Source organism: Protobothrops mucrosquamatus, unplaced genomic scaffold, assembly GCF_001527695.2.
Source record: "Protobothrops mucrosquamatus isolate PMUCROS unplaced genomic scaffold, P.Mucros_1.0 scaffold977, whole genome shotgun sequence".
Taxonomy (NCBI): Eukaryota; Metazoa; Chordata; class Lepidosauria; order Squamata; family Viperidae; genus Protobothrops; species Protobothrops mucrosquamatus.
In genome coordinates, this window is record NW_015387219.1 from 73190 (window position 1) to 89749 (window position 16560).

The 16560-nt window shown below is 39.1% G+C and overlaps 1 protein-coding gene across 1 annotated transcript in view; it reads left to right on the plus strand.

Moving 5' to 3' along the window:
• Nucleotides 1-16560, plus strand: part of KCNU1 (potassium calcium-activated channel subfamily U member 1) — a 71657-nt gene that overhangs the window by 30364 nt on the left and 24733 nt on the right. The window contains 2 exon segments of the mRNA XM_029284821.1: nt 11594-11708; nt 15029-15253. Of these exon segments, the coding sequence (XP_029140654.1) occupies nt 11594-11708; nt 15029-15253 (340 nt within the window).

Consider the following 16560-nt stretch of genomic DNA (forward strand, 5'->3'; position numbering starts at 1 on the left):
GGGGAAAATATGCAGGTTGTCTACAGCTATTTGTTGACAACCAGTTTTGTCTAGGGGACACATTAGGTTAGAAACTTACCCTAAAGGGTAAGTTATCCATACTATTGCATTGTGCCGATTTGACCAAAAAGGGAATCGTTAAGTTTATAACACCCTCTCCCACTTCTGCCCATAACATAATCTGAAGCAAAAAGGAAGGAGGGGTGGGGGAAAACCCTTTCTCAACCTGCTGAAATATCATTATTAAAATGTGCATGAAAAGTCAATTATGCCAGAGGGAGGTATTTAAGAGAAGCAAGTTTCCATACTGTGGGATTACACCTCGGGGATTACAAAGTCTGCTGAATTCTTTGCAGCTGTTTAACTTAAAAGTGGAGCAGACTTGCACAGTCAGATGTTCTGTAGCCCTCACAAGAAGAGGACAAATATGGTGGGAAAACAATTGCTCCTTTGGCCATTGGAAGACAGCCCCTGCCATCAAACGAGGCAGCTGTAGAGCAAAGGAGATGACGCCAAGATCTAGGAACTGTCCCGTCATGGCTACTGGAGATGACATTAATGATCTGGAACTATGTAGGATTTCAACTGTTTGCATAAGTCTTGGTGGTTCTATGCTAATTTGCAGAAGACAGGAAGGCAGGCAGGCAGGCAGGCAGGCAGAGTCCTCAGTTTACAACCACAATTGGGACCAGAATTTCCATTGCTAAACAAGGCAGTTGTTAAATGAATCACATGGTCATCAAGTGAATCTGGCTTCCCCCATTGATTTTGTTTGTCAGAAGCTGTCTGGGAAGGTCACAAGTGGTGATCACATGATCCTGAGATCCTGCAACCATCATAAATACATGCCAATTGCCCAAATTTTGGTCATGTGACCAAGGGGATGCTGCAATTGAGGACTATCTGTCAATAGTTAGCTGGATGGATGGATGGATGGATGGATGGATGGATGGATAGATAGATAGATAGATAGATAGATAGATAGATAGATAGATAGATAGATAGATAGATAGATAGATAGATAGATAGATAGATAGATAGATAGATAGATAGATAGATAGATAGATAGATAGATAGATATTCAGCATGCAGTTGGGTGCCTTATACTGAAGTTGCAGTCTTATCCATGTTTATCTGAAAATTGTTGAATGCAGAAGAATGTCTCAGTAAACAGCCATAGGATTCATTATCTCCTCCACTCTCTTCCCTTTCTTCTCTTTTTTCTCTCTTTTCTTCCTAAAGTTCATTCTTTTCTAAATCAGCAGTTCCTGGGGTTTTCTTTTATGTGGGTTTCTATACAATCATTTAACGTTTTGGAAGAGCACCATTTCAGTTCAGCATCTGCCTTCACGGTGCCTGGAGGTAGTATCACATACTTGTCCCTGTTTGTCTAGCAGATCCAACATTATTACTTTTAGTAATGCTCAAAAATTCACAAATTTTATAAGATGTTTGTGCCCCTGCCAAAAATCTTGCAAAACTATGGGAAAATGTTCTCGTTCTCTCTCTCTCTCTCTCTCTCTCTCTCTCTCTCTCTCTCTCTCACACACACACACACACACACACACACACACACACACTCACACACACACACACACACACACACCCTCCTTCCTTCCCTCCCTCTTCCTTATACTACAGTGTGAGTAATGAAGGATTTTACAATAATTTTTGAAATTAGACTAGATCTACTATTTGGGCCATACTTAGCTTTTGTTTTCCACAATCACCATGAAAAAAAACACTGGTAGATAGAAATGCTACTTGTGTGATGTTTGCGTGAATTCACATATTTCACTAGGATGTGGCTTGTTTTCAATCATAGTTTGTTCGACCAGTCATAGCGAGCTGGTTCTTTCATAACCCAAAAAATCCATAATTCTTTTGTTTTATAAGGATGGCCACCTTATTTCTACTGTAAATTTAGTTAATCTCCTTTGGGTGACGCCATTAAGCTTTCCGGGTTCCTTCTGGTGGTGTTTCACCTTAGAGAGCGAGATTGTCATGTGATACACAAAAAACATAAAACGGGTGCAGAAATGCGTACTTTCTCTCTCTCTCTGGAGTTAAAAAGATTCTAATCCAACTTCTACCAACATAAAATAAGATTAAAACAACTTAGATGAAAGAGAAAAGGTATTCTTGCTTGTTGTTGTTTTTTTTTTTTGTTTCTTAAGAGAGCACCACCCAAATTTGTATTCCTTCTTAATTGAAATGTATCTAACATCTGGATAATTGCTGGTAAGTACGTGTTGATTGCCAAACTGTAGTCAAGGTGTGTCAGTCTTTCATAAATCCCCAGTTCTTAAGATTTTATTCTTTGATGCTATCCATCACATCCAGGTCCAAGGGCAAGTGGGACGTGGGATGGGGTTGGGTGGGGGTGAGACTAAAACTAAGCAACTCTGCCTTCCCTTAATCCAGCAGAATGCAATGCATTTTTTATGAATGTGAAGGGGAGGCTGTGTTGAAGTCTACAGAAAGGTCACTGATATTTTTGGAGTGATAAATCACAAAAGAGAAGGAAGATTTGCATTTTGGCCATATAACATTCAGGGATGGATTAGAGAGAGCAGGGGAAGAATTCTTTGAAGTAATATTTCTCCGCTGACTTGTTTTATTAGCTCACTTTTAACATGTTACATTATTGCTTATAGAATTTCATTTACTTGGATTGGCAGCTTGATAAATATGTCTATTGGCAATGATTTGGATTGCTCTGGGCATTAATATTATTAAAACCTGTCACGGGGAAATGTCTGAAAGATGACTTACTGTAAAGATTACAGCACAAAATAAATCACACAGTGGTATTTGTTACCGTTTATGGCCTCTTGGAGCCGAGTCAATCCCTTTTTATGTTGCATTATTTTTCAAGTTTTTATAGCTTTACATTATATATTGCTGTCAGAAATGAACAGATGGGGTGTCAAACATGAGCTTTTTGAATAATTCCCACCCTTGGGTTATTTGTGTGAAGGACAAGTGTAAAACTCTGTTCTCCAGAAAGGGAAGACAGGCAGGGTTAGTTAATGTGTTGTGACATTGCAGAAAGCCTACACACACACACACACACACACACACACACACACACACACANTTTTTGTCAGCTTACACAAGATGGCTCCAGCGTCCGACCTCCTCTGGCTTTTATCTCACAATGGGGCCTGAGGAAATTCTAGCTGCCTGTATAGTTGTGGTGGTGGACCCATGCAAGATAAACAGACTAGAAGAGAGACAACAGCTGGAATGTCAGAAACATTCTTTGTGGACTGTCTCTCCCCAGATGGAGAGACAGGAAAATGTGTCTTCCATATCATGAAGATCTTTCACTGGGACTATTCCAGATGAGTGAAAACAGGATTGGTTTCTCTCACGAATGCCTGTAGCACTGCGAATCATGGGCGCCTTTTCTTCAATCATTTGTGAGTTTGGGGCTGCTTTGCTGAGAAACGGGTCTGCAAGGGAAAGGAAATGACTTCAGTTTTGTAAGCAAAAGCGCAAATTAGTAACGCTCGCAAATCTTATTAGTTGAGCTGTACCTTGAAGCATGTGAAATTGACATATGAAGGAGATCTGTCAATCAGTGCTGCCTGGTGTTTACAGGATGTGGTGATGTATAATTGATTCAGTGCCAGTAGACTTTCTTACCCACCCACCCTCTGCCCAGAATCGGACTATAGAAACCATTTCCACTTTGATTCTCTTGAGACTATGGAATTATTTCCCCATCTTTTAAAATGTAGCAACTTGGAAAGTCTTTGCATTTCTTTTTGACCTATATCTTGAAGCAGGATGGGCAAACTAGAGCCCACATAAGGCCTTCAAACTGTCTGTCTGTCTGTCTGTCTGTCTATCTATCTATCTATCTATCTATCTATCTATCTATCTATCTATCTATCTATCTATCTATCTATCTATCGATCGATCGATCGATCGATCGATCGATCTACCTAACTACCTAACTACCTACCTACCTACCTACATATCTATCTGTCTCTCTGTCTGTCTGTCTGTCTGTCTGTCTGTCTGTCTGTCTACCTACCTACCTACCTACCTACCTACCTACCTACCTACCTACCTTTCTTTCTTTCTTTCTTTCTTTTTTCCAGAGAGAGAGAGGGGGAGGGCAAAGCATGGTTGAATAGCACAAAGACAATATGCATTTATAAATATAACATACAGAAGAACATTGCTTTATTTTATTTTTTCCCCTTTTTTCCCATCACAGAAAGATTTTCTTCCACCATGTCCCCATGTACTATGATTTTCTGCAGGGAAAAAAAAAGAACCCTGACCTTGGCCACAAAAGATTTGGGGGGGAGTCACTTTGTCTACAATGGTTTTGGAAAATACAATAGGAGAGAGGAAAACAGATACATGTGTCCCTGATTTATCTATCAACCAATGTTCCCTAAATGTGTTGCACAGCAAAACTCATATATCCAGATAGAATTTCCTTGTACACTGCTCTGGGGAAAAGCTGATTATCTGAATTTACTCAGTCTAATCCAGATGCATAAAGATGTTAGCTAATTATTAGTTCTGCCCAGTTAACTTGTGCAAACCTGCCTATTTATAATATGGTCAGTTCCTAATTCTGTGTTGAGGATGTGGGAAATGACAGAACCCCCTGGCAATGCTTATTTTATATTTTAATAACCCAGAGTAATTCTAACAATTACACACATATCATAAATCACATCATAATGGGCCTTATTGAATTACTGATTGGGGACTCAAGTTTAAACAGATTGAAAGAGGATTAAGAAGGAAATTAAGGCTCTAAGGAACACAAGCTGGAAGTTAGGTTGGGAAAAAAAATCTGTACCCTTTGCATGAAAAAATCTTGAATATTTTAGCAAGTTTTGGTCCATACGGTAACTTAATGGTGGGCTAGCTTTTCATAGCCTTCCTTTTTTTATTTCTCAGACAGTCAGTTGATTACAGTCTTAGACCAGTACAAGCAATTTACCCATGAGTGCTCTGCGATTATCTATATTTCTATTTTAAGAGACAATAAATAAAATTTAAGATAAAATTAAAATACATCTATAAAACAATCCAACTGTGAGTGAAGAAGTCCAAAAGGAGCAATCCATCTCCAAGTTAAAATAATAATAACAACAACAACAACAACAACAACAACAACAACAACAACAATAATAATAATAATAATAATAATAATAATAATAATAATAATAATAATAATAAAAGTTGGAAGGGACCTTGGAGGTCATCTAGTCCAACCCCCTGCTCAGGCAGGAAACCCTATACCATTTCGGACAAATGGCTGTCCAGTTTCTTCTTGAAAACTTCCAGTGTTGGAGCATTCACCGCTTCTGGAGGCAGGTTGTTCCACTGGTTAATTGTTCTCACTGTCAGGAAGTTTCTCCTTAGTTGTAGGTTGCTTCTCTCCTTGCTTAGTTTCCACCCGTTGCTTCTTGTCCTGCTTTCAGGCGCCCTGGAAAATAGCTTGACTCCCTCTTCTTTGGGGCAGCCCCTGAGATATTGGAAGACTGCTATCATGTCCCCCCTCGTCCTTCTCTTCATTAAACTAGACATACCCAATTTCAACAGCCTTTCCTTATATACTTTAGCCTCCAGTCCTCTAATCATCTTTGTTGCTCTTCTCTGTACTCTTTCTAGAGTCTCAACATCTTTTTTACGTCACCACAATGTAAAAATTTAGGTATTATTATTTAGGTATTATTTAAATACCTAAATAATAAGAATATAAAAATTAGAGAATGGGGACTCACGTGCACACATTCAAACTCTACACAGTTTTATGCCCTCTCGCGCTTGAATTGAGCTTTTGAAACCCTTCATTTGAAGTGATCGTGACTTATACTGTACATTGTTAAAAGTAGGTGTGTTTCGAATTGGAGGATGGGAAGACGTGGTTCCACTCAGTTATGACATTTATCCCCGACAAATTATCAGAAAAGAACCATGTTCTAATTAATAAAAACGAGGCAATGATCAGCCTCAGAATTTTCCCATGTGGCCATCCATGGGATTTCTTAATCAAGAAAAAAAGTAGAAGGCATCCTTGCCCTATCCAGATTCCCACCAATCTATAGACAAGCAGTACCCATAATTAAATTAACTTACTAATTAACCGCTCTATTCAAGCTGATTAGCAGTGGCCAAATACAATGAAGAGTTGTCAAGAATGTCTTGCAGCTGACAATGTTGTCAGTGGTGATTACTGGTTGTCATAATTTCCCTTTCTGCTTTGTTAAGGGCATTAGGTTTTGTTGTTCTGGATAACAATGTTGTTTTCCTTCTCCGGAGCTTTCAGCTTAAGCTCCCAATGCATCTGTTTTGTAATATATATATATATATTGGGGGGGGGGGGCGCATTCTATACACTTGACTTCAGTTGGGCAACAAATAGCAGCACATTAAAAAAAACAAAAGGATGCCAAATTAGAAATGCTTAGAGTTTTCATTCCAGGAAATGGGCTAGAATCTATTTGATTGGCTTTTACCTGCTGCAAGGGCTGATCTAAAATATTTAAAAGCAGTTCCAGATCAGAAATCTATAGAAGGTTATAGCCTTTGGGGGGCGGGGTTGTCAGTGTAGGGAGATTTTCTCACATCATTCCATGTTTGTTCTTTTCTCTAAGGCAACACAAATATGGGGTCTAGTCTGATGAATGGGGAAAATCTGAAATCACCATAGTAAATTTGGATTAGAATTTGACATATATGTGTGTGTGTGTGTGTGTGTATGTACGCATAGTTACAAAGAATAATTGCTATTGTTGGGACTGCATGTTAGTCCAATCAGTCTTGATCAAAAAGTTGGCAATGATGATCTGTAGCTTCATAATTGCTAGGTAGGAGAGGGCCAACATGAGCCCAAGGGAGGGGTCAAACTCATCATAGGTCATGAGTCCCCACAGTCCTGCAAGACATCTAAGTCCAGCCCACTTGAATGCTTTCTTATTCTTGTTTGTTTCCTTTGAATGTTAGTAGGTCAGATTCTTGTAGAGAGCTTAAGCTTGCAATAAATTTTTATACTCATTTGAACATGCTAGGGATCACAGGTAACCCAAAGACATCCTTTTCTCTGAGCAATAAAGTTTTGAATAATCTTACAGCACTTTATTTCTTTGTATCCCCCTTCTTTTTTAGAATCAGATCTTTAAAATGCAAAGTTTTGGTCTGCCCTCTAGAATTTGAAATAATCAATTATATTCTGGTTTCACTTTTTACATTATTGTACTGCATATCTTTTCCACTTCAGAACCTGCCTTCTCTTTTAAAAGAGGCATCTGTTTGTTTTCCTTCATTCTTAAAGTGCTACGAAACATCCTAAGTTACCATTTTTAGGCTAGGTTTTTGAGTTTAGTCTATTATTAAATTGCATACAACTCAAAGTTGTATGAGTTCCTGCAGATTTTACTCCCCTAATCGTTGCCGACTGTAGGGAGCAGTGTTCATCTCCATTTCAAGGCCATTGAGCCAATGCTGTCCAAAGTCATTTCCACAGTCATGTGGCCAGAATGATGTTATGAATGATGGAGTGCTGTTACCTTCCCACTATTTATATACTTGCATTTGCATGCTTTCAAACTGCTAGGTTGGCAGGAGCTGAGGTGAGGATGGGAGCTCACCCCATTTTGTGGTGCTCAGGTCTCAAACCCAGGCTGCCGGCTTTCCAGTTGACAAGCCAATGTCTTAACCACTGGGCAACTGTGCGTTGTATGAAGCGGATGCCATTTTATTTCTTCTATTTTGTATCTCCGCAACATTAAGGAAGCTTTCTTGGTTTGAAGACATCCAATGAGAAAAGCTTCTTTCCTTGAGGGTAGTGCAGGGAACTGCAGGTGAGAATATCAGAAAAACAAGAGTTGGAAGGGATCTTGGGGGGTCTTCTACTCCAACCCCTTGCTCAAGCAGGAGACCCTATACCATTTTAGACAAGTGGCTGTCCAATCTCTTCCTAAAAGCCTCCAGTGATGGAGCACCCACAACTTTTGAAGCCCAGCCATTGAGAAGAAGAGTGCATCGTTAAGGAGAGGACATTGACAGAAGACTCTTGATGCTTAAGAGTATTTGATAGATTAACTATTGCTGAAATATTGCTGCTCATTTGATTATTGGGTTTACCTGTCTGCAAGGGCTTTTCACTGATAGTAGTTGAAATGCTATAAATCTTTTTTTTTTTTAAGAAATATACAAACTGAGGGTCTGCATATATCTTAATTTATAATATTCCAATTGATGGTAAGCAAAGCCTTCATTATTATAAATTGAGTGGTATTAATTTAGGGTAATGAAGTGGAAATAGAGGAAGAGATGACAGCTTCCCATAAACATAGCATTAAAGTGACATGGAAATGCTGTACACATTTGTAAGTATTTGTGCATTTTGTATCAAGCCTTATTATTGTAGGGCGAAATGAAAATCCATATGACATAACAGTTAAATGAATTAGGGATACTCAAATCCAAGGCAGTCTTCAGCTCTGAATGTCCTTAGTACTGTCATTTTGCTCAGTTTAATCCTTCTAGTTTATTTGCATAGATAAATTACTGAGGACCTCATATATGGAGTGGGGGGGAGCATATTAAAAGTGAGTATTGTGCATACAATGGGTTTTCTATAGGGATGTGGTGGGATCACCAGTTAAAGGAGAAGGGGGAGTTAAGAGGCATACCCTTATGGAGTCATTCCAGGGGAGGAAACATGGTAGACCAGATTAGCAAATCCTTATCTGCTGGTTCACAAGGGAATGCAACCAGCCTGGTGAGATTCTTGTAATATAGGTGACCAACAATAGAGAAACTGTTTTGGTCTGTTCATGAAGTTGTTCTTGTTCCTTGCACCTGATAAGGGTAGATTCAAACAGCTCTCGATTTGCTTACCACACACAGCTTTAGGTCACTTCTACATAGTTTGGCCAACCTTAAAAAAAAATCAGATCCAGATTCACTTGAAAGCTGGGTCAAAGATCTAGCATTACTAGATTGCATTCTCTCTTCAACAACTCTTGATCATATTCCCTCTTCAGAAATCCTGAGAGCATACAGGAAAGGTTTAACCTACCCCACAGAAATCCCACCTCAAAATATGTCAAGATCCTCCCAGCTACTGAAGAGACCTTCAGTAGGCTGAAAGTTAGGGTGAGATCCCTTCTTGTTGGAAGGAGACATGTTTTGCTGTTTTTTACCTCAATATTAAGAATTTGCTTGAAAGTGGGGCAAACAGAAATTCTCAACTGCAAAGGATTGGTCTGCCATAAAAATTCTAATAGTTATAATTAAAGTAGGATGGGGAGACAGAGCAACATTTGATAGAGGTGGGGTATTTTTTAATATAACTACTAATTTTGTACGATATTTTCCCTTGCAGTCTTCCCCTGAGTTTTTGAAATAGAATCCAGCTTTCACTCTAAATAAGTATATCCAAAAATGTTCACCCAGTCCGTTCGAATAGCTGGTCATCCGTCCTCAGCTTAAACCCTAGAAAACAGATAATGTCAGCCTAGCAAAATAAACTGTCTGATCTGTAATGTGCTTATAGTCCAAGATACATTAACCGTAACAAAGCAGCCTGTGACATCTGCTAGAACACCTTAGCTGTTGCTACTTATCTTCAAGTAATAATAAAAAGGGAACAGAATCATCTACTTAACTTGTCTTTTCCCTTTAGGCAATCATGGGGACTGTGTTGGGGGGAAAAGAGAGAGAGGAAACTGATGATAGTGGTAAAGGGAAAGAAATGGCGCCATTCAAAGATGGCATCTTAGAAAGGAACCATTGTTGATTGGTAGAAGGTCCTTTCCTAAATTTCAAGCCTGAAAGCTAGTTTTTTGCAGTGGATCCTAATGTTTAGCTTGCTCAATAGGCTTGATCAAAATTGTGGCCAGAGTCTGGAAACTTCCTTGGAAGACTGAATCCTTATCTTGATATGCCTGTTTTTCTCTCTTCTCATTTCACGTTTCCTGAGACCTCCCACCACAGAAGCTGTATTCATTAAAATTGCTCATTGACCTTCCTAGGGCAGTAGATTCTAGACAACCTCATATTGCTTGTGGAAAATATGGCAGATGGGAAGAGCAGTTAAGGCACCTAGAGATAGATGAGCCTTCTCTCCTCCCTCTCCCCCCCCTCTCACTTTCACAATGATATCTGAAGAAAGATGCCTTGATGATGAAGTGTGTTTCAAGCATTGCCTTGCCTTTTTATTTCTCTGCTCAGGGCTCTGACAGGTGTTCCCTCCAGGGCATAGATGCTTCCTATAACATTTGAGTGAAGGGAGATATCGTCTGTGACAGCTTGTGTACATAGATCATGGTTTTATGATGATGGAAAAGTGTGCACTGATTGATTTGCTGAGCTGGGCTGAGTTAAAAAGAGCTTGCAACAAGATAGCTTCCCTAGTGCCAAAACACAATTTAATCAACAGCTGACCAATCCATCATCTGGGCAGCAAGAGGGAGGTTGCAAATGCTGGGGAGGTGCCATATGACTAATGGACAAAAATGTCTATTCTTGGCATAAGTGCACTGAGATACACAGACTAATTTCTTTCCCCATATTATCTACTAATACCAACTCTTCTCTTGTGCTGAATGGCCCTAGACTGTTTTCCTTCCTGCTGCTTAAACTTGAATCCTGACACTCTTTCTGACACTTATTTACTAAAGGCTGGGATATTATTTGGTGAGAAGGGAGCTGTCACTCATTTCTGGCTTTGCTTAAATATCAGCCATCTGTGGCAGGTGTAAGTTGTGTCGATTCTGTAATGCACGTGTATTTATGAATCCTGGAAATTATTTCTGGCAATAAGGCATTTTGTAGATGTTCGTGCACCGCCCCAGAAATGTGGTTTGATGGAAGTAAGAGGAAGTAAATTCTGCCAAAGATCCTGTTGGATGGGACTTAAGGACTTGTTTTGTGTCTTGGTTTTGAGGATCCTGCTTGCTATGAAACTCTTGACTATGTAGCCTCATTGTCAATGATATCCTCAGTCATATCTATTACAGTCACCTTCTCAAAGTCATATCCACAATACAAAAAAATAATGCTATGTTCTCTGACACATGTCATTATCTAGTGCCGAGAAGTCAATAAAGAAAGGCTAGAAAGGAGACCATGTCAAAAAGAAAGAAATGTCTTAGCACGAGCCCAAGATTGTTATGAGTTTCTATCAGTTTGGGATAAAATACAAATGTCAACTAACTTACCATTTCCAGCTGGATAAAATATATTAATCCTTACTCTGTATTCGATCCTTTTTTAAATGCAATCTTGGCATTCTTCATTGAAGTGTAAACGAAAAGATGTTCTTAAAGTAAGGTATATGGGAGAAACGCAGAATTGTCTAGATTGAGATCTCATTCAACAAGTTGATTCATAAATGAGAGCAAAGTATCTCACTTTCCTATTTGTATCTTCTGATTATGTCCTTCTCACTTTTGTCCGCCTGTCCTCCATCCTCTGTTTTTTCTTCTTTATGTCCAGTTGTAAGCCTCTTTTGGTAAAGAAACTTTGAAGAACGTCTGTTATTCTTCAGACCATAGATGGCACTATGTTAGTCATCCTATGACAATCTGTCATTTTGTCCACCTAGACGTTCAGAAGAAGAAGAAGAAGGAGAAGGAGAAGAAATAGCTAGTACTTGCTCATTGGATAATACAGGAATGTTTCATTGGTGTGAAGCTGTCCCTTTTGAAATGGCACTCTTGGTAGGTGATGAACCTAGATGAAAATCTAGATTTATTCAGGGCATTGCTTTATTTTTGTTTTAATTACAGCCTGTTAATGTAGAACCTATTTCTATGTTAGGCCATTTTTGCTTGTATTTGCTTTATTAGTTCCTTCCATGCAATTTCAAAATATTTTAACAAAGTTTTTTTATGAGAAATTTAACCTCCCCAGTTGCATTTTTTTCTGCCTCCTTCAAAAAGTAACTAAAGAGTTCTGAGGTTGTCCTTTTAAAACTCTTATGTCTACTTTCCATGTATTCTCCACAAATGTCAGAAATTAATAGTAATATGCTGTCCTGCCTATCATTAGGCAGAACCCTGAAGCTTGTAAGCCCATCTGCTATTTACATGTGCAATTACACAAACCATATACTTACTTACCCCAGTGTTGAATTTGTAGACAGTTTATGTCTGAATGGCTACCATCTTTTCTTTTGGAACAGGAAGCAAAAAGCGGTGGACCACTGATAATGGTACACAAAAGCTTATGTGTTAATTGTTAGTCCTTGAGACAGTACGTAACTTCTAACATCGGTGATGCCTAAAATAGCGATGGTCAGTCACAGTTATTTTTTTATTTAGCGTATGGCATATCACAAATGGACTAGCAATATATATTAGCATTTCAACTAGATTAGTAGAACCCAATAAAATGTTAGATGTTTAAAAGATCTATGTTCAAAGATCAATGTCTAGGCCAGGGATAGGCAACCTTGGCTCTNGAGGGTGGGGGCACCCACAGAGAAGGCCCTCCCCCTGGGGGTCGCCAGCCGACACTGCTTGGCCGACGGCACCCTGAGGAGGCCCGCTCTGTGGGAGCGTACCGGTCTGTGGGAGGGAATCTGTGGCAGAAGGCGGTCTCGGAGATATCCAGGTCCGATGCCATGGAGCGCTTTAAAGGTGGTAACTAACACCTTAAAGTGTACCCGGAAGGCCACTGGTAACCAGTGCAGCTCGCGCAGCAGCGGTGTTACGTGGGAGCGACGCGTCCCTCCCAACACCGCCCGTGCGGCCGCCCGCATGGCTCAGCTTGGAAACCTCTCCCTTTCCCCTCAGCATGGCTGGCTCAGGAATTCTGGGAGTTGAAGTCCACGAGTCATAAAAGAGCCAAGGTTGCCTACCCCTGGTCTAGGCCATCTAACCATTGAAGTGCAGCATTATTAACATTAAAAATAAATAAATCAGATATATATGCTCTCTGCTTACAGACGATCACAATGTAATCTACAGTTTAATGTGGGACCTCGCAGTCACACTGAGGGGATGATGCTATGCCCCATTTATACAGAGAGTTCTGGCAGATGCCATGTGAACTGCAAATGCTATTCAGGATTGTCCATCGCTGATGTGGTAGTTCAAAGCCCGAGATTTTTTTTGTGCTGACACTTATATGTCTTCCGACATGGTCACAGTAATTTGGCTGTTTGGAGACCTTATCAATAAACACAATAATATAGAAAAATAACTTATTATTTAAACTATTCATTGGAGTGCCAAACTCTGAGAAGAAATTTGAAGCATCTTTAGTTTGGGATAAGATATTTATGTTGAAACCTCTTCTATTGGACTTAATATGCACATTAGTCTTTGTCTTCAATATAGCAAATTCATCTTTTTCTCTCATATTCCAATCAGGCTAGCCTCCTCCTGTACCCCCAGCATCTATTAAAAGGTTATAGAATGAATCACTTCCATTGTTTAGCATCACTTGACAGACTAATAATTGGATTTAAGGCACGTTCCACTAAATACAGCTTGAAATTTCATTATTCAATTTAAACTAATCCAATTAGTTAGAGATGATCATTTAATTTGGCAATGATTCTAATCACTCATCAGCAAAGTTCCCTGACATGAATCTTTTATTTGCCTTCAAAGATAAAACCATTATGAAGAAATGGTTTTATGAATGTTTGCTTGACAGCTCATGATAGGGAATGTTCCAATCATCTAAAGATTTCTTCCGTCACACCTAAGTATAGTCACCTTGTCATGTCAAATACCCAGTATGACAAATAACCATTATGTTCTCTGACACAACATGACATTATTAGGTTCCCAGAAATCTATAACAAAAGGCTATAATAGACAGAAGAGACATACATCACCTTATAGTGGACCAAAGGATAGTTTAGATTTTTCTAGGAGGTTGAGGTATATATATATTTGCTATGCAAAGATTATGCTATAAATAATAAATCTGTAGGGTGCTAAGAACTAATCCATAGGCTAGAACTAGATTTTGTGAGGGTTTTGTCTGTTTTAATTGGTATGGTGACCTCAAGTTTAATATTTTTCCCCTGTTAAATACTTGGTTAAGATCTCATTCAACAAGATGAGTCACAAGTGACATCTCACTTGATGGGTAAATTACCAATCTGTTAGATTTGTAAGAGGTGATAGATTCTATTTAATACATAAAACCTCCATCAGTTAAAGACCTTCCCAATTTCAGATGTCTGTTTTCAGTACCAGGAGGACTATGAGATTAGGAATGGAGCAGTGGTGGATTTAGCATTCTTTTGCTATATTTCAGGAGTACAATTCACAATGTCTAAACACAATTCAAGACATGGAGCATGAAACTTAGACTTCCCCCTTCAGATATTTAGGGTTTCAGATTTATTACAACTGAAATATTTTCATTTCTTTGCCATTCTTTGTGTTAAACATGGCTGGTATCAGATCTGTATCTCCAGCAATGCAGGTTACTACTTCTCTCTGAAGTTCATGCCTCTCTTTGATGCATTGGCTTTCAAAGTAAGCAGCAGAGACACCAATAGAAAGAACCAAAAAAAATTTCTTTCTTTCTTTCTTTCTTTCTTTCTTTCTTTCTTTCTTTCTTTCTTTCTTTCTTTCTTTCTTTCTTTCTTTCCTTCCTTCCTTCCTTCTTTCCTTCCTTCCTTCCTTCCTTCCTTCTTTCCTTCCTTCCTTCCTTCCTTCCCTCCCTCCTTTCTCTCTCTCTCTCTTTTTCTTTCTTTCTTTCTTTCTTTCTTTCTTTCTTTCTTTCTTTCTTTCTTTCTTTCTTTCTTTCTTTCTTTCTTTCTTTCTCCCATTGAGCCTCATAGAAGGCAACTTGTTGAAAGATCTGTCAAAATCTGGAACTAGCATTAATGATGAGTATGTCACCTTGTTAAAAGTTGAACCAAAATCTGAGGCTTGTGAAAGGGTTGTATGTTGGTACAATCTATGCATTCTCTGTAGAGGTTGGTAAAATAATCTAAATTTTCCAGTATTTTCAGTTCCATTACTGTTTTGCCAAATTCGTTTCTATATTCCCTCTGTTTTATCTTCTGTAGAAACCCAAAAAGAGATATTTCAGTGACTTGCGTGATCATATTGTAGTCTGTGTTTTTGGAGATGCCACCTCGCCCCTGATTGGATTACGGAACTTTGTGATGCCGCTGCGAGCTAGCAACTTTGCATTGAGTGAGTTGAAGGACATCATCTTTGTTGGCTGCATTGAATACCTGGAACAGGAATGGGAATTCATCCACAATTTCCCAAAACTTCACTTACTGAAGGTATGATTGTGTTTTTAGTGGATGGGAGCATCATCGGATGGGGCAATAAGGCAAATTTCATTAACTGTGTTGCCATTTTTCACTTTTCACTTTGGTGAAAAGATGAGCTTTTTAAAAAACAAAACAAAACACTATTTTAGTCTCTCTCTCTCTCTCTCTCTCTCTCTCTCTCTCTCTCTCTCTCTCTCTCTCTCTCTCTCTCTCTCTCTCTCTCTCCATTGACTTGTATTTGGTTATTTTCATGAATTGGTCTTGGACTGTTCATACCTGCCATCTCAAAATATTAGGGAACTGTGCCATTGATTATTGGCAAGGATGATCAGAGAAGGCTATGGACACGCAAAAGCAAATTCTGTCTTTATGAAGCTTCAATCTCAATACTATCCTTGGTGTTGCACCCTCAATTGAAGCTGTCTCTAGACAGAACAGTATATGAGTTCATTTTCCTGGATCCCATTCTCATTTACTGGTGGAAGATAATGGAGTTGAAGAAACTAGCCTCATACCTATTTTCTATACACTATGGTTATCTTTCTGCTTTAAACTAGCTAGCCTTTTCTAGGAACATCTGCTATTCCAGGAATCTGCTTTTTGTTCTGAAGTGCCGTAGCTTTTACTGATAGGAGATGTTGAATATCTATATTGTTTTTGAGACTATTCTATCCTTTTTTTTAATCTCATGAATCCAACATTTCTCTTCAAAATGTTGTTAGGAATGTTTATATTGAATTAAAACTCAGGTTTCAGTATTGTTAGTTCTATGGTTCTCATCTCATAAGCCACCCAGAATACACTGCAGGGAAGACAGCAGCATAAAAATGTATTTTTATTTTTTTTACAAATTTTTATTAATTTTTCAAATATGAACAAATAATACAAATATGGTGCATTTCATTAGAGAAACAAACACATAAAAAGCCTACTCAGTAAGTATTCAGAAATAATCGGCGGTCCGTCCCCCCCGCATCCACACTCCCTCAGCCTTCCTACCTACTTCCCTCTTCCTTCCTCCCCCTCTTACCCACGACCTCTCCTCTTTCCTCCTTTCCAACTATCCTACACATCCCGTCACCTTCTTTTCCACCACCTCGGATGCAGTTTAGGGGTACGGGACAGAGGTTATTCCTCTGTCCTTGTTCTTTTGGACCTCTCAGCGGCTTTTGATACTGTAGACCACGGTATCATGCTGCGGCGTCTCGGTGGGTTAGGAGTGGGAGGCACCGTTATGCGGTGGTTCTCCTCCTTCCTCACCGACCGTACGCAGTCTGTATTGGCAGGGGGACAGAGGTCGACTCCTAGACCCCTAA